This window comes from Trachinotus anak, unplaced genomic scaffold (genome assembly GCF_046630095.1).
Source record: "Trachinotus anak isolate AG129_WGS33_773 ecotype Australia unplaced genomic scaffold, CSIRO_AGI_Tana_v1 ptg000014l, whole genome shotgun sequence".
NCBI classification, from domain to species: Eukaryota; Metazoa; Chordata; class Actinopteri; order Carangiformes; family Carangidae; genus Trachinotus; species Trachinotus anak.
The window spans coordinates 19063710-19078243 of NW_027273865.1; the positions used below are offsets into that span (position 1 = coordinate 19063710).

General features: G+C 37.9%; 2 protein-coding genes across 3 annotated transcripts in view; one reads left to right on the top strand and one right to left on the bottom strand.

Annotated features, from left to right (window-relative positions):
- Nucleotides 1–76: 76 nt before the first annotated feature.
- The window catches only part of LOC139632273 (transmembrane protein 120A-A-like), a 34737-nt gene continuing 20279 nt past the window's right edge, over nt 77–14534 (bottom strand). The window contains exons 3-14 of one of the 2 annotated variants that reach the window (XM_071497127.1): nt 7159–7231; nt 3110–3228; nt 2750–2866; nt 2544–2603; nt 2269–2364; nt 2057–2146; nt 1794–1859; nt 1558–1619; nt 1374–1466; nt 1126–1190; nt 714–782; nt 77–476 (exon numbers count right to left, since the gene is read on the bottom strand). In XM_071497127.1, coding sequence (XP_071353228.1) covers nt 363–476; nt 714–782; nt 1126–1190; nt 1374–1466; nt 1558–1619; nt 1794–1859; nt 2057–2146; nt 2269–2364; nt 2544–2603; nt 2750–2866; nt 3110–3216 — 939 coding nt within the window. In that variant the 5' untranslated portion in view covers nt 3217–3228; nt 7159–7231 and the 3' untranslated portion in view covers nt 77–362. Of the gene's footprint in view, nt 477–713; nt 783–1125; nt 1191–1373; nt 1467–1557; nt 1620–1793; nt 1860–2056; nt 2147–2268; nt 2365–2543; nt 2604–2749; nt 2867–3109; nt 3229–3499; nt 3745–7158; nt 7232–14534 lie in introns of those variants that run through there. The other variant, XM_071497126.1, reaches the window with a different exon arrangement.
- Nucleotides 4638–14049, top strand: gdpd1 (glycerophosphodiester phosphodiesterase domain containing 1). Its single transcript, XM_071497128.1, has 11 exons — nt 4638–4810; nt 5835–5984; nt 6550–6592; nt 6957–7092; nt 8326–8371; nt 8733–8854; nt 9206–9295; nt 9563–9696; nt 11038–11097; nt 11439–11490; nt 11998–14049. Exons 2-11 carry the CDS (start codon nt 5849–5851, stop codon nt 12130–12132), a joined length of 954 nt encoding a protein of 317 aa, XP_071353229.1. The 5' UTR covers nt 4638–4810; nt 5835–5848; the 3' UTR covers nt 12133–14049.

A 14534-nucleotide genomic window follows, 5' to 3' on the forward strand; every position in this document is an offset into this window, starting at 1 on the left:
AAAAACAAATTAAAAAGACATGCATAGACAAGCACAAAAGATGCAGACATAATAAAAACAGCTTCACAGAGACTAGTGTGTCTGTAGAATTATACACTTAATTGGATGTTGCTTTTATTCATTGTTTTTTCCTATGAGAGCCTAACTATACAAGGTAAGAACACAGAGGCATTGTAGTGCATAATTTAACCTTTAATGGTGATTGATTAATCACAGCACATTTTTATAGATATACTGTACATGTTTTGTAGTAATATCCTGTAGACATATAATAACTAATGTTAATGATGATATGAGCTTTCTTTCGGAAAGGAACATGTGAGACAACGTTTTGTAGGCATGCTTTATTTTACTATTCTGTATCACAGACTCTTTGGTTTCTGGTTCCTGCTCTTGAGCTTCTGACGCACCACAGCAAGAGTGGTGAAGAAATTTCCCATGAACAGAATAAGGAAGCAGAGACCACACATCAAGACCTGGCGTCACATGGAAAATAGAGAAAATACATAGTAAGTGTAATATCAGAAGTAATGAGAAGTTACTTTCAAGTATGTGAATGCAAATCCATGTGGCTGATTTTGTTCTACCTATACAAATAAGAACCTCTCTGGTAATGTAAATGTATAGTATGAGCTAATAAGAAGAGTTGATAACTGTTATTTCAGCAGTGACAGGGTGAAATAGTAAAACATAGTGACTGTGAAAGCACTGACCTGCCATTCTTTACAGTCTGGGAGCTGAGCCATTCTGAAGAGAGAGAGGCCATTGAAGAGCTGCCAGAACTACAGGACAAACCATCAGAACTTAAGGTTTTTTTATGTTCATGAGTGAATTGATATACAGTAGTATGTAATGATGCGAACACAGAGACAGGCTAAAGGTTAAGCTATTATCCAGATCACCAAAAATCTAAACATTGTCTCAAATCATTCCTAAATATCCAGGGTAATATTAGGCGTAGAATGACATCAGCATTTTCCCACATCTTTTGTGTGTCATCCAATCTAAACCATGACAATGCAAAGTTTTTTTTTTTGTTTTTTTTAAATGCAAACTAAGCAGTGAATTAGAGGAAATTTCTCAAGTTCAGTTGCACATCATCTCAATGTCACAGACTGTACTCACATGACCAAAAAAGAGGAAGGGCAAAAGAAACGTCAGCCCTTTCCACATCCATGACTGAAATCCCTCTGAAAAAAAAGAAAACAGACAAAGGTTTAAAGTGTTTTTTTTCCACTCTGTCTGTTTATTACAGCAGTGAGGAGCCACAGATGTGGGGGTTCGAAATCATAAACCTTTTTATGAACTATTCAGTTATAATAAGATGAGTGCATCTGTTCTCTGAGTCCTTGACATGTATCAGTGTAGCTCACCCACGGTCAGATCCATGTTGTGTCTTTCTCCCAGGGCTCGTAGTCTGTACAGACATCCACTCTGATAATAGCACTGCAGACACTGAACAAAACCTGCACGTGCCAGTTAAAATAATAAATCAGGCATTGGTTTGATTCTTCAAAAGTTTGAACCATGAATGTTTTACAAGTAATTTGACCTTACTTTGATACAAGGAGTAGGCAAGGAACTGGTTCCTGAATGTCTTGTACAGGTTCCCATCTGGCCTTTTAATTGTGAAAGGGGGGAAGTTCGTTATTACAAAGAAAAAAAGTCAAATTTAGCTAACATTGTATGTATTCAAATTTTATTCATATATGAAATTGAATGTATTTAAAACCGAGTTTCATAGTTTCGTGTCATTGCATTTGTGATTTTGGTTTTTATTTTCCTCTACTCACCATGTCAGCATCACACCGGACAAAAAAGCTGAGATGTAGTGATGAAAAACCCACCAGCCTTTGATTCTGTGAGGCAGGACACGTTTTATCTGATATTAGACTGTTTGTTTTTACATTTATCTGAACTGACTTGCTGGGAAAAAAAATGCCGCAACAACTGCCCCAAGTATTGACAAGTGAAAGGTCAGAGGGTTATGCACAGTACATATAAAATGATATATAAAATATGATAGTGAAAAAATATAATTTAGAGAGTGGCTGACCTGGAGCCGTTAGTGATGAGGATGCTTTCTCTGATAGTTAATGTACAATAGTACCACACCAGCAGGAAATTGAGGATTGCATCGAGGAATCTAAAATTGGGGGCATAACACAATACTGAATTTAGACATACAGCACATTTAGTGTCCATGTATAAACTCATTGCAACTTACAAGTATGGAGCAGCTGTGATGTGTGATATACTGATGCATACCTGTAGCTCATAAAGAAATAGCAAATGAAGGAGAACAATAGCAGGATGACTGTGGCGCACAGCTTGAACTTCTCATATTCATCTTTGTAGGCAAATCTGACAAAGATGTGATAAATTCAGGACTCCATATAGAGCACAAAGCCTTTCAAAACTAATGAAACAGGCAGAAATTCATCAGCCAGGGAAACATTCTGCAAAATTTACTTTAATTAGACAACATGCAAATAAAAAGTGGATATTCAGGTTGTGTGGTACCTTTGATAATCACTACTTACTTTGACTGCTTGCTGAGAAGAGTGACATTCACATTTCCAAGGACCAGACTGAGATATAGGCTGCAATATGAAATGATTATATTAATTTCCCCTTATTTAACTTTGTATGGTAAAGGTAATTATTAATGTAATTAGTCAGATTTTATGAATTTTTATCCCCAGCAGTGGTATGAGCACTCATTTTGTGAATAAAAAGAAGTCGTCACCCATTTTTTTTGGGAAGAAAAGCTTCCATTTCAAAGAAAGCATTTGGTCGTGTCTTGATTTTCTCTTTAAGCTCATTCATGTTTTTAGCATCTTCTTCTGATGGTCCACTGTTGCACCTAATGGGTGACATAAGAGCACAAGACGAGTTTTTATCATTGGCACAAGATGACACCTTTATGGAATGGATTCATTCCAGCTGAGGAGGATCCACTTTGTCTATATCAGTTAACATTTCTTCCACCCTGTATATGTTTGTGTATGAGTGTATGTGACCTGATATACTGTAAATATCTCTATATGTAACTATAAATGTGTGTGCATGCAATTGTGTGTGTGTGTGTGTGTGTGTGTGTGTGTACTTTTTCACTAGATGGGATATCTCCTTCAGTCTTTTCCGCTGACGAGAAATGGAGGAGGAGCAGTTCTTTTGCAGTTTGGAAATTTCATCCAGTTTCTGTAGGTACATTCTGTGCGTCTCCTGGATGGTACAAAAACAGTTGCTTGCGACAATAACCAAAGAAAATGTACATGGTTGATTATAATCTGGAGCATAACTAAAATATTTGAGATTAAACCAAGCATTAGATACATGTCAGTTTTAGGAGGTTTGATTGCTGCGTATTAAAAGCACTTCGTCATATGGTTTGAGTTACACAACAGCAAGCAAACAGTATGTTAAGCATAAGACTGATCCAACTGCTTTATGTGAACACCCTGATACTTTCAGCTTTGTTTGGTTTGTTTCTTACCTGCAGTTGTTGATATTCGTCCTCCAGCCCTTTCCACTCCTCCAGAACGTCTTTTAAATCTTGAGGCATTTTTCCAACACTTTACCTCTCACTTAATTTTACTGAGCACAAACCCTGGCCTACTTAAAATAAAACCCAGCACTGAGTTCTAATCGTTTAACCAACAAGAAATGCCATGTTGAAGAATTACTTGTCAGGGTGTGTATCAAATCTCCATGGATGGTTTATTGCATTTCGTGAACTTTGACTTTGACTGGTACACATGTGCAAGATTTTCACTTGGACATTGTTCTGTGGAAATTCTCTGGTTACCACATTGTTCAGTTATTGCTTACAGGGCTAAAAGCAACAGGTCATTGTAGACTATATTAAATACAATGCAAAGACCAGAGGTGTACAATTTTACCTTTGCCATGGTTCACATGAGTTCACAGAGCTCCCTGTAAGCTAGGTGCTGCATTTGTGCAAATTCTACCTTTCAGCACATTTTGTTTGTCACACAGCACATTGCCGACATCTGGTGGACTAAATCAGTAACCAACTCACTTTACAAATGAGACAAGAGTCGCGGAGAGATATTTTGACTGTTGTTATTCCATCACACACATGACAAATTGGTGGAAACAATAACTTTAGAAAAAAAGATTAATTTTAATTGTTTGTTTTGAAACTGCAATCTGTTCTTTTTAGATGCAAACCTATACATAATAGACTGTCAGCAGCCAGTCAGGGGAGTGTTTTGTTACTGTATAGTTCCACTAATTAAATTTAAAAGATAATCTTAAATATTTGCTGGCCTGTCTAGCATGTCGGTCAAAAACCTCCCATAAGTGTTCAGTTGGGTTGATATCTGGTGACCATTTAGTGACCCCGTGTGCTCTGTGAGGAGGTATTTGCATTTGCTGTGTTTCCCCACTCATTATATATCTACATTTGATTATTTGTGTATGTGAACATATGTTGCTATTTTTATACACTGGTCTCGAATAGACAATTTGTCATTTCAACTGTATTTTTACTGTTGACTACTAGAGCCATGGATGTAAGAGCTCGGGTTGCCGGTTTTATTCTGAAATACTCGAGCGGAAGTGCCACTGACATTCAGGCCGGCGCATGCGCATCCAGCTGACAGCGGTTATGTTTAGAGGTTTCAGATACAGCTGCGGTCTGGGGGAGAGGCCAGTTCATCCAATGTAAATATACTTAATGCAGAGTAGCGTTCTGCACAGGTTCCTGGACACTAACTAAATTATTCCGGAACAATCTAGACCAATCAAAACAAAAGGACAAAGAAAACATTTGATGACAAAGGTAAGATTTCATCTTGTAAATTCGACCCCAGCTCAGCTAACGTTAGCTTAATCTAGCTAGTACGGTAACAGCGCTATTGATATTTAACAGTTGTTGTAACGGCGTGTTTGTTAGGGAGAAAATATATTTGAAGGTTTTTTGATATATCATCTGAATGTAAACCGCTTCTCAATGAAAGCTCAGTGAGAAACAGTAGGCAGAGTGACACTGCGACATAACAGCTGAAGTTTAATATTTCTGCTTTCATTCTTAGAACAGGAAAAATGTGCAGTGTCTGTCTGGCCCCTTCCATGGCAGCATTATTTTCTGTTTAGTGCTAGTCTTTCATGAAAGAGCATAACTGTGTACTGGCAAATTCATTAATAAATGCCGGTCTGGAAATCACAGTGATAAAAACGTCCTCTCATCTATTACTTAGAAGGCACAAATTTGTATGATCTATTTGCCACAATGTTATTTGATTACAATGTTGACGCAAGGTAAATAAGCCTTCATAGTCAGTCAGTCCACATTTACCGAGTGCAGTTGAAACGATTACTTGATTAATCATTAAACATACCATTAATCGGCAACAACTTTGATTATCACTTAATTCTTAAGTCGTTTTTTTTACAGCAAAAATAAAGTTTTAATATGTCAACTTGTCAACCTCGAAACCCTGGTAGGCATTTGTCATTATATTCTTACATTTTATGGACCAAATGATGAATCAGGTAATAACTATGAGAGAATAATCATCAAATTAATTAATGAACGTTGTAGTCCTATTTTGGGGGTTTAATTGTAGGTCAGGCTAAATAAGGAGCTTTATGTCTTCAATTTGGCCATTAATCATATAAAAAAAATTATTCAGTCATTAATCAACTGGAAAATACTTATTAGTGGAAGTTCTGCTCTTGCTGGTCCTGTTGTTTTCCAGGCTCTGCTCAATATTTCTCTGTCTGGACAAAGCACGATACAGCCTATGAGACTACTGAAATCCTGCTTCACTGTATATGTTAACTGGGTTGTGTTTGTTTTGCAGCAAACTGATAGGAGATGTGTGCTGCTGTGTACGTCCTGTCGACGGTAACGGGCTACGTGCTCACCTCTGCCCTGCTGCTGAAATGCCCAACACTTTTGCACCGGAGGAAGCGAGAGACTTTCCTCAGCAGACACATTTCCCACCGTGGAGGTGAGTCAGTGGCACTCATTCAGATTTCAGTATATATCAGGTTTGATTTTTCCTCCTCAAGGAAAAGGGTGCATGACAATTTATCCCCAGTTATTAACAGTTTTTTAGTAGTTAGTGTATTTATTGTGCAGAAAGTGATTGCATATATGAAGATGATACAAGATGCTACAGTTTTAAAATGTTTCTGTCTGAATACACTATCAACATCAGCATAGTTGGACACTTGTGCCAGAGTTGTGAAAATAAGCAATGTGTAATTGTTGGTAGTTCATTTCATTTACTCAGTCAGCCACTTTGACCACTTTTGCTTCACACTGGGAAGCAAAAGTGAATAAACTAAAAATTAAAAATTAAATAAAGTTACATATACAGTATGTAAAGCTACAAAGGTTCATACCTATGGAAAGCGTAAATAAAATGTGAGCACAGGCCCACCAGAAGATCATGGCTGTCTCTGTTTATCTTTTCCTAGCAGTGATGGCAGTGTTCCAGGTGTGGTTCCCACAGTAGGGCAGATATAACGAAAACACTGTCCTACACTTAGTCTTTACTTTTTGCATTACAGGAGCAGGCGAAAACCTGGAAAACACCATGGCAGCTTTTAAGCAGTGAGTAGAAGCCTTAGTCATAATGATGCAACTGTTTGTTTGTTTTCTGCATGTGTCAGTGAAGCATATCTGGTGCTTGTACTTGTGATTGTGGGCAGCTTGTGTCATCTGCTCTTGGTAGTGTTCAGTTTGTGACTACTGTCTGTTTTGTTTGTCAGTCTGTTTAAACTTGTTTGTCAGAGGCTTCGAAGAGTTACTGCTGTTATTTTTGATTGATTTATTAATGGAGTGTGAAGTTGACTGGTTTATGATTTTTTTTTTATGATCTCAGTGACGACAGTGGTGAGACTGATGATAAAAGTCAATGGAGTCTTCCAGGTATTGTGATAAATACTGTGTGTGTCCTGCGTGTTGGTTCATGCAGTGCTGTGGATCTCGGCACAGACATGCTGGAGTTGGACTGCCACCTGACGAAAGATGAAGAGGTTGTGGTTTCACATGATGCCAACATGAAGAGGGCCACTGGCATCAATGCCCAAATCTCCGACATGGCCTATGCGGTGAGTTACTGCTCTGAAACGTCTCTTTAGTTATTTCATTTCCATATCTGACAGAGAAATAAATACCTTTTTATTATTTTCCAGTCTCCCTTCAAGCTCTATGAATTGTTTAGCTGTCCATTTTCCTTTTTCAAGGCACCTGCAAAAAGGAAAATGTTAATGAGTATTAATCAGTTAGACAATTTATTGGTAGTAGTTTAATTTGCTTTCTGCATAACATGTAAAAGACACAGGTCCACAAATATCGAGTTAGTTATAGTAGTAATGGTTAAAAACTTGAAACTTGAAATTGAGAATTTGAAATTGAGAACTTGAGTCTTAGCGAGACTAGACTAGCATGTGAGTTGATCAGGTGAAGTCCACACAAAGTCACCTGATTATGTCACATGATGAACTTTTGCCTGATTTAGAAAAAAAAAAAAAAAGCAGATCCAGCAGAAATTCTTGGTCAGTCAGTTGTTGGTTGGGATCTCTGTTCTTTTCTGTCATACACAACTTTGATTATCTATTTGCCCAGTGATGGGCAATCCCAAACACAAAGAAGTGGCCGTCTAACAGAAATTTATTTGACCATTCATGATACAGGCCACTGTCATTCTTGAGTCATGTTTTGCCAAATGAGCAGTACAAATACTGCTGTAGCTCTGGGCGCCCTCACTTACTAATGGAGAAATGACATCTGCATTCAAATACAATACCAAAGCAAATGTAAATGTGATAAAATACTGCAACAAATTAAACACATACAACACACAGTGGATGAGTAGATCTCCGCTGCTTGTAAAACTAGGCTGCCCTCTCCACTGAACAATGCTGAAAAAACAGGTCCATGGTTGAACCTAATAGCTGACCCCTGGTCTTCATTTATAATGCGCAATGAAAAAAAAGAGGCCTTACAAAGTCCACCCAGTCTGTTTGAAGGTCAAAGATCACAACTAAAAGTTGAATGTGACATCAGTGGAAATACTGATAATGATACTGATAGATGCCACTAATTCAATACCAAAATGATATTTGTGGAACTGAAGATTTTAGTGATCTTTGGACTTGTAGTACAGAGACACACAAAGTTCTTCACATGAATCTTGCTTTGCTATTTGTCCCTGCTGGGTTCCTGTCTCTTTAATATTGACCATCATTACCATGAACGTCTGCACCTGCCCTGACCGTACAGGCTTGGACTACAGGCTGTAGCTCTTGTCTGTTAACCTGTGTGCTGTGTGCTCTTTGCAGGAGCTACCTCCATACCTCTGCAAGCTGGGGGTAACTTTTCAAAGGGGTGAGCATCACATACCCATGATAGGTGTAATTACTACAAAGCTAACATAGCCCACATACAGATGTGTTGTCAGCAACATCAGCAGTCAGTGTGTTCCCCAGAGTGCTCAGCTACATGCACATGCACATGTACATGTGATGGATGTTTGTGTGTTGGAACAAATATATTTAAAGTTTATGTTGCACAAAAGGGTCAGTTCATCTGCAAAGGAATTTAAAATCACAATGATATATGACATTTGACTTTTAACAGATAATAATAAAGTTTTAGTTTACAGACTGTTGTACAGAAAACCACACTTAAAATATGTTCACTTTAATCTGAAGCCGGCTGTGTTTTTGACTTGTCCTTGTCTGTGCAGAGTGTTTCTGTGAAGGCGGGGAGGACAAACGCATCCCACTCCTCAGGGACGTTTTTGATGCCTTCCCTAATACCCCTGTCAACATTGACATCAAGGTCAACAATGACACACTCATCAAGAAGGTTTGTGTATGTTTGTGTCTGTGTGTTCCTTTTTCTTTTGGTACTTTAACCCTCTTGTCAGTTCTCTTGTTTTTCTCTTTTTATTTGTTTGCCAATATCCCATGCCATATACATTTCACAGCAGTTGCCGTTCACAGATTTTTAATTTATAACTTGCATGTCCTACTGGTTACTTCATTGTTTCTCTCTTGTAACTGTGCGTTGTAATTTGAAGGATTATGTGACAAACAGTAGGTCAGATCTCAGTGTCAAAAATCATTTGGCAATAAGCAACGTAGAATGGCAACATAAAATTTCACCGGTGTAACATGTATTTTATTGACTGTAATAACGACTTTTGAATCCTTGCAGGTGTCCGAGCTGGTAGTGAAGTACAACAGAGAACATCTAACTGTGTGGGGCAACGCCAGCAACCAGATTGTCAAGAAGTGTTACAGAGAGGTACTTTCATATGACTTTTGGATGAAGAGCTCTTTAATTTTTTTGTTGTTACCTACTTGCAGACTGTCAGTATTTTTTATGTTAAATTCACATTTGGTCCAATCATTTCAAGAAGTTAATCAAGTGAATATCAAGTGAATATTCTTTTCACTGAGCGGGCGTTATAGTTGGATGTATAAAGTGCTGTAAGACAGAAAATGAGTGCTATCTCTCCTATACTGCAAGGGAACTGAGCCTGAATCCTGGTTGTATGTTTGTGTTTTGCAGAACCCACGAATCCCAGTGTTGTTCAGCTTTCCCAGAGTATTGCAGTTACTGGGCCTCTTCTACACTGGTCTTCTGCCTTTTGTTCCCCTGAAGGAGCAGTTCCTTGAGATCCCCATGCCCTCCATTATCACCAAGTAAGTTTACACATAACGATAAAAAAAAAAAAACACAAAAAAAGAGTAAAAACCACTATAATGAGACACAGAGTGACTAGACAAAAAAACAAAACAAAAAACAAAAAGAGATAACCACAGAGACCCGAAACCAAGATATTTCTGAGACAAGTCCCTTACAGTTGTAGTTTGTCAGTAAGATACAGCAGCAACACTACACAAAATTGTTCTCTTAATGCTAAAGTTTGATCTTGTGTGAACAACATGTGAAATTGAGTTTAGAAATTCATTATGACAGTTGGAACTAGTTCATTGACAAAAAAAATAGTAGCTCAAGGTCTGCTTACTGGTTATCAGACCTTTTGGCTACGTTTTGTGGCCTTCATCAGCAGATAAGACACATCATCACAGACAAATGCCAGACAAACCTTGAACAGAGACAGGAGGGACTGAAGTTCTGTACGTAACTATATGAGCCAGCTCTATATGCCAATGAAGAACCACAAGATGTGGTTGAAAGCTCTGGAAGTTTTCCAGCAAGTGGACCTTGTGCTAAGAATTGTTTGTCAATAGGTTATTTCTTCCTAAAGTCACAACTCTGGCTTGATATTGATATTAAAGTGGATGTTGAGAGTTACATACATGATATTTACTTTGTTTTCTTTAATTAAATGGTTTTAAAAATGTCACAAGGTACATGTTGTTCTGGTTCAATGTACCCACTGTTGGACTTTTTGCAGTGTGTCCGCTCTGTCTCTGTTATCTTGGATGCAATGCTGTGCGAAAGATGATCTCACTCACTAATTAAGTCATTAAAAGAAACTTTCACACCCTTTGCATGGAGGGCATGTGTTAGTGGATCATAAGGATTGAGGTCACAGAGCAGATTATACATGCTGAACATTCACTAAGGATTAAGTGATTTCCATTATTACAATTCTGTTTTTCTACAGTGTTTACGTTATTTGCAACTCAAACACGGTGACATGGTTATTGTATGCACATGAACAAACAATCTGAATCTCAATTTGACGTGCTCGACAAGTTATTATGTGATCGGGAATTGTTGTGTGACAGTCGCTGTGTACATTTTCTTCCAGTCTCATTTATATCCACTTTAGTTAATGATTTCCTTTGCTTCCTAGAATGAATTTCAAGCAGTCAGTTCAGTCCCATTTCAGACTTGAACTTGTTTTATTCAGCTGTTTGACTAATTTTAGCTGTATGTTATTTTACAAGTCACATAACCTGTAATGCAGAAAACATTTCACACCAAAACTTTTTGTCAAGTCTGAATGTAGCAACCACACCAGTGCCTTTTCTGACTGTTGACCTATTTTGTATTTCTCTGTGATTCTGCAGACTCAAGGATCCTAACAGATTAACAAGGAGTCAGCGGTTCATCACCTGGCTGGCAGACACGTAGGTCACTCTTCTGTCTTTATTTTAATTTCAGAGTGGCTCAATCTGTTTGATGTTTATAAAATAATAGTTTTAAACTTGTATACCTGAATAACTGATAACTAACAACTTTTTCATCACTTCAACTTGTATTTTGCATTTTATTTGTGTCTACTCTTTTTTATTTTTGAAAAGTGCTGATATTGAGTTGACTGTGGACACTGTATACACACTGTATACTGTACATTACCGTGTGACCATGATTAGTGCAAAACCTTTACAATTCTACAACCAAACTTTGCTCTACCTTTGCTATACTTGTAGTTTCTCCCTGCAGATGAGCATTTATTTTTGTCTTCTAGTTTGCTGATGAGGAAAGCTCTGTTTGAGCATCTCACTGCCAGGGGAATACAGGTAAAACTGCTTTTATGTACCTTCTGTAATTGTCCTCACAAATAACTTCCTCATACAGATGACTCTATTCATTATGGATGCACAATGATAAATGCAGTTTTTAGGAATAAATAATAATGATCAGTGGCCACTTCCCTATTAAGTTAATTTATCTCAGTGTTTCTTTATTTTCACTCAGAGCTCCAGACCTGTTATATATACAGAACTGTGTCAGGGTTAAGTCACTTTCCCTGAATTATCTTTACTTCCAAGAATAAACTTCCTGTAGTATTAAATATCAATGGTGAACCTGTATGTGCTGACAGCTGTTTGTTGTGGCTGCCGTGTTGTGCTGTAGTTACAAGCAGTTACTGGGAAAATGTCTGAGTTTCTTACAAGTTCAAAAATAGGCCAGAGTGGCCACTAACACTACTGTTAAGAGTACAGAGGCATTCTTGAACCTGGTGTGACTCCCACCACTCTGTGTAGTGCGCGTTTTAACTGTACGAGTCCTGCGTCTGGTTTCAGGTGTACATATGGGTGCTGAATGACGAGGAGGACTTCCAGAGGGCATTTGACTTGGGAGCCACGGGAGTTATGACAGATTTTCCCACCAAGCTTAAAGACTTCATGGACAGGAATGGCATTTCTAAGCTCCAGTGACCTGCCAAAATCTACCTCACCCCCCCACCACCACCACCACCACCACCAGTGATTATCCTTCAACCTGACTGACCTGCCAAACCAGCCCCCTACAACACGAACCGACTTTTACTGCACGCATTCCAGCAGGGTTACTACTCTCACACTGTTTTACAGTCAGTAGGGATCTCCATCATGTTCTGCATCCTGCACTTGTATGGGGAATCAGTTGTTGTTCTGGTAACACAGACTTTTGTGTTTTCAGTCGCATAAAATACACTGAAAGGACACATGCTGTACCTGCTATGTATTGTTATCTCCTTTATTTTATTTTGTTTTTCTACAGCCATCAAGTACATGACAGTTTGCATATTACTGCATCGTGTATTGTGCTAGTAAGAACACCAGCAGGTACAACTTGATGTTGTAATGTTAAATTGCCAGCTGCTTCATGTTTTGTGGTGTTTTTTTTTTTTTTTTTTACAATCTGACTGTCACTTAGCAGATGCACTAATACATACATTTAAGCAGTTGTGAGATATTTTTTATGTGTCAGATGCAGAGAAAAGCTATCATAAATAATAGGATGCAGACACAAGTCCTCAGGTCCGATGAGGTTCAGTATCAAATCAATGGTGTGAGTACGGTGAGAGGTCAGAATCGCTACTGCTCCATATTTACAATGAGTTTAAGCACAGTCAAATTCAATAGAACGGTGGATTGTTCTGTATTACGTTGTTTTTAGAGACAGTGCATTGCTACATAGTTGTGTGTTTATGTGTAGTTGTTTAGTCTCTAGAGTTTTCTCTGAATCAGGTATCACTTGTCCATTAATGAATCAGAGAGAGAAATTTTGCACAAAATGAGGAACTTCACCTTGCTTATTTTAGCAATAAGTTGTACCTTTTCACCTGTGTTAATGTGATTGTCAACAGCGTTGGACTTCCTAGTTAAGAAATATGACCACTTTAAATATATGGGCTTTAAAGTGTACTGGGAACACAGCAGAGGCACTGAGACATCGTTGATCGAATGTGTTATTTCAGTGATTTGAAATAGAAATTTATTTAAGACAGTGATTAACTAGCAATACCTCACAGTGGGTTTCAAAGTTTGAATGTGTTAAGATTTTTAGGATTATCATACCACTGACATTTCTTTTTCAAACTTGTGACCACACAGTGAGGGTCCGTATTGAATGTAGTTGGTTGAATGTACTGTATATTGTTTGGTATTTAGCAGTCAAAACAGTATTGCAGTTTTAATTACTTAAGTTTGGTGTTTGACATTATGTCTTAGTGGAATCTGCACAGGTGTAAATCTGAAAAAACACCTGTAACATCTAAAACCATCAGTGTTTGGGAGAAAGGCTTGTGATCTACCAATCATATTACAGATCTTACATTATTGAATATACTCTAAAATATTTCGATTACATTACCTGTGCAGTTCTGAGTGAACATTTCTTTTGCATGCTCAAATGAATATCTGATAAACTGTTATGTTTGAATATGTTGTGAGTTTGACAGATTCGGTGTGTGGGACCTGGCCGCTTGTGTCTGTCAAAATGCCTTATCCCACATGGTGTATGCAGTTATTGAATAACTGCATTTTTATCAATATCAATAAAAAAAAATCTCAGCTAAGTGGTATGTACCTATTGTAGACTTTAACACCTTTATAATGTTGAACAACATAAATTTGATAGTTTATATAGACAAATATTTGGTACCCATCAGCAGACTGACAGGAGGTGGCGCTGTAGCCTGGAGGGATTTAAGAAGTTGTCCCTGCATCAGAGAGGTTTAATGAAGCTGGACATGTTTTGATACAAGAAAATCATCCGCAAAGACATTTTTTCTGCTCACTTGTACTAGAATAGACGAGGTCTCAGCGTTTTTTTCACCTGTTTCAAGCTGTTTAATAAAACTACTCTCACAGGTAGCTTGTTTTCTTTGCAGAGCTTCAGTGGAAAATATTAGATTCCTTTGACATTATTGGTTTCTCGCTTCTATCTTCGACCAATAAGCCCAGTGTTGCTATGCCTTATCGGTTTGCTGATTGGCTGATGAGGCTGTCACTTATTCATCATGTCAACAACCAGTGTGTTTTTTTTTTACCAAAGATCGGCTGTCAAGATGAGTCACTTCCTCCGGAGTGTCCGCTCATGGCCTGTCGTGCTAACGGTTAATATTTATTTTAGATATTTATTAATTAATAGCAGCGAATATCACTACGATCAGTAAATTAATTTAGTTGAATGTTTCTTCCACCGTGTTATGAAAAAGCAGGGTTGTGATGGTTGATAATCGCAGGAGATCTTTTAGCTGTCCTTTAGTTTCGCTAAGTTTCTTATTCCAAATGAGTTAAAATGAGTTTGACAAAAGTGAACACGCACAACTACCCTGAGAAGATAAAGCAAC

What these genes read in the sequence shown, in the direction of transcription:
- gdpd1 (XM_071497128.1), top strand. Translation starts at nt 5,849, where the DNA reads ATGTGTGCTGCTGTGTACGTCCTGTCGACGGTAACGGGCTACGTGCTC. An exon ending in ATGACACACTCATCAAGAAG is followed by an intron (nt 8,855 to 9,205) that starts GTTTGTGTATGT and finishes GAATCCTTGCAG; the next exon opens with GTGTCCGAGCTGGTAGTGAA. An exon ending in ATGCCCTCCATTATCACCAA is followed by an intron (nt 9,697 to 11,037) that starts GTAAGTTTACAC and finishes GTGATTCTGCAG; the next exon opens with ACTCAAGGATCCTAACAGAT.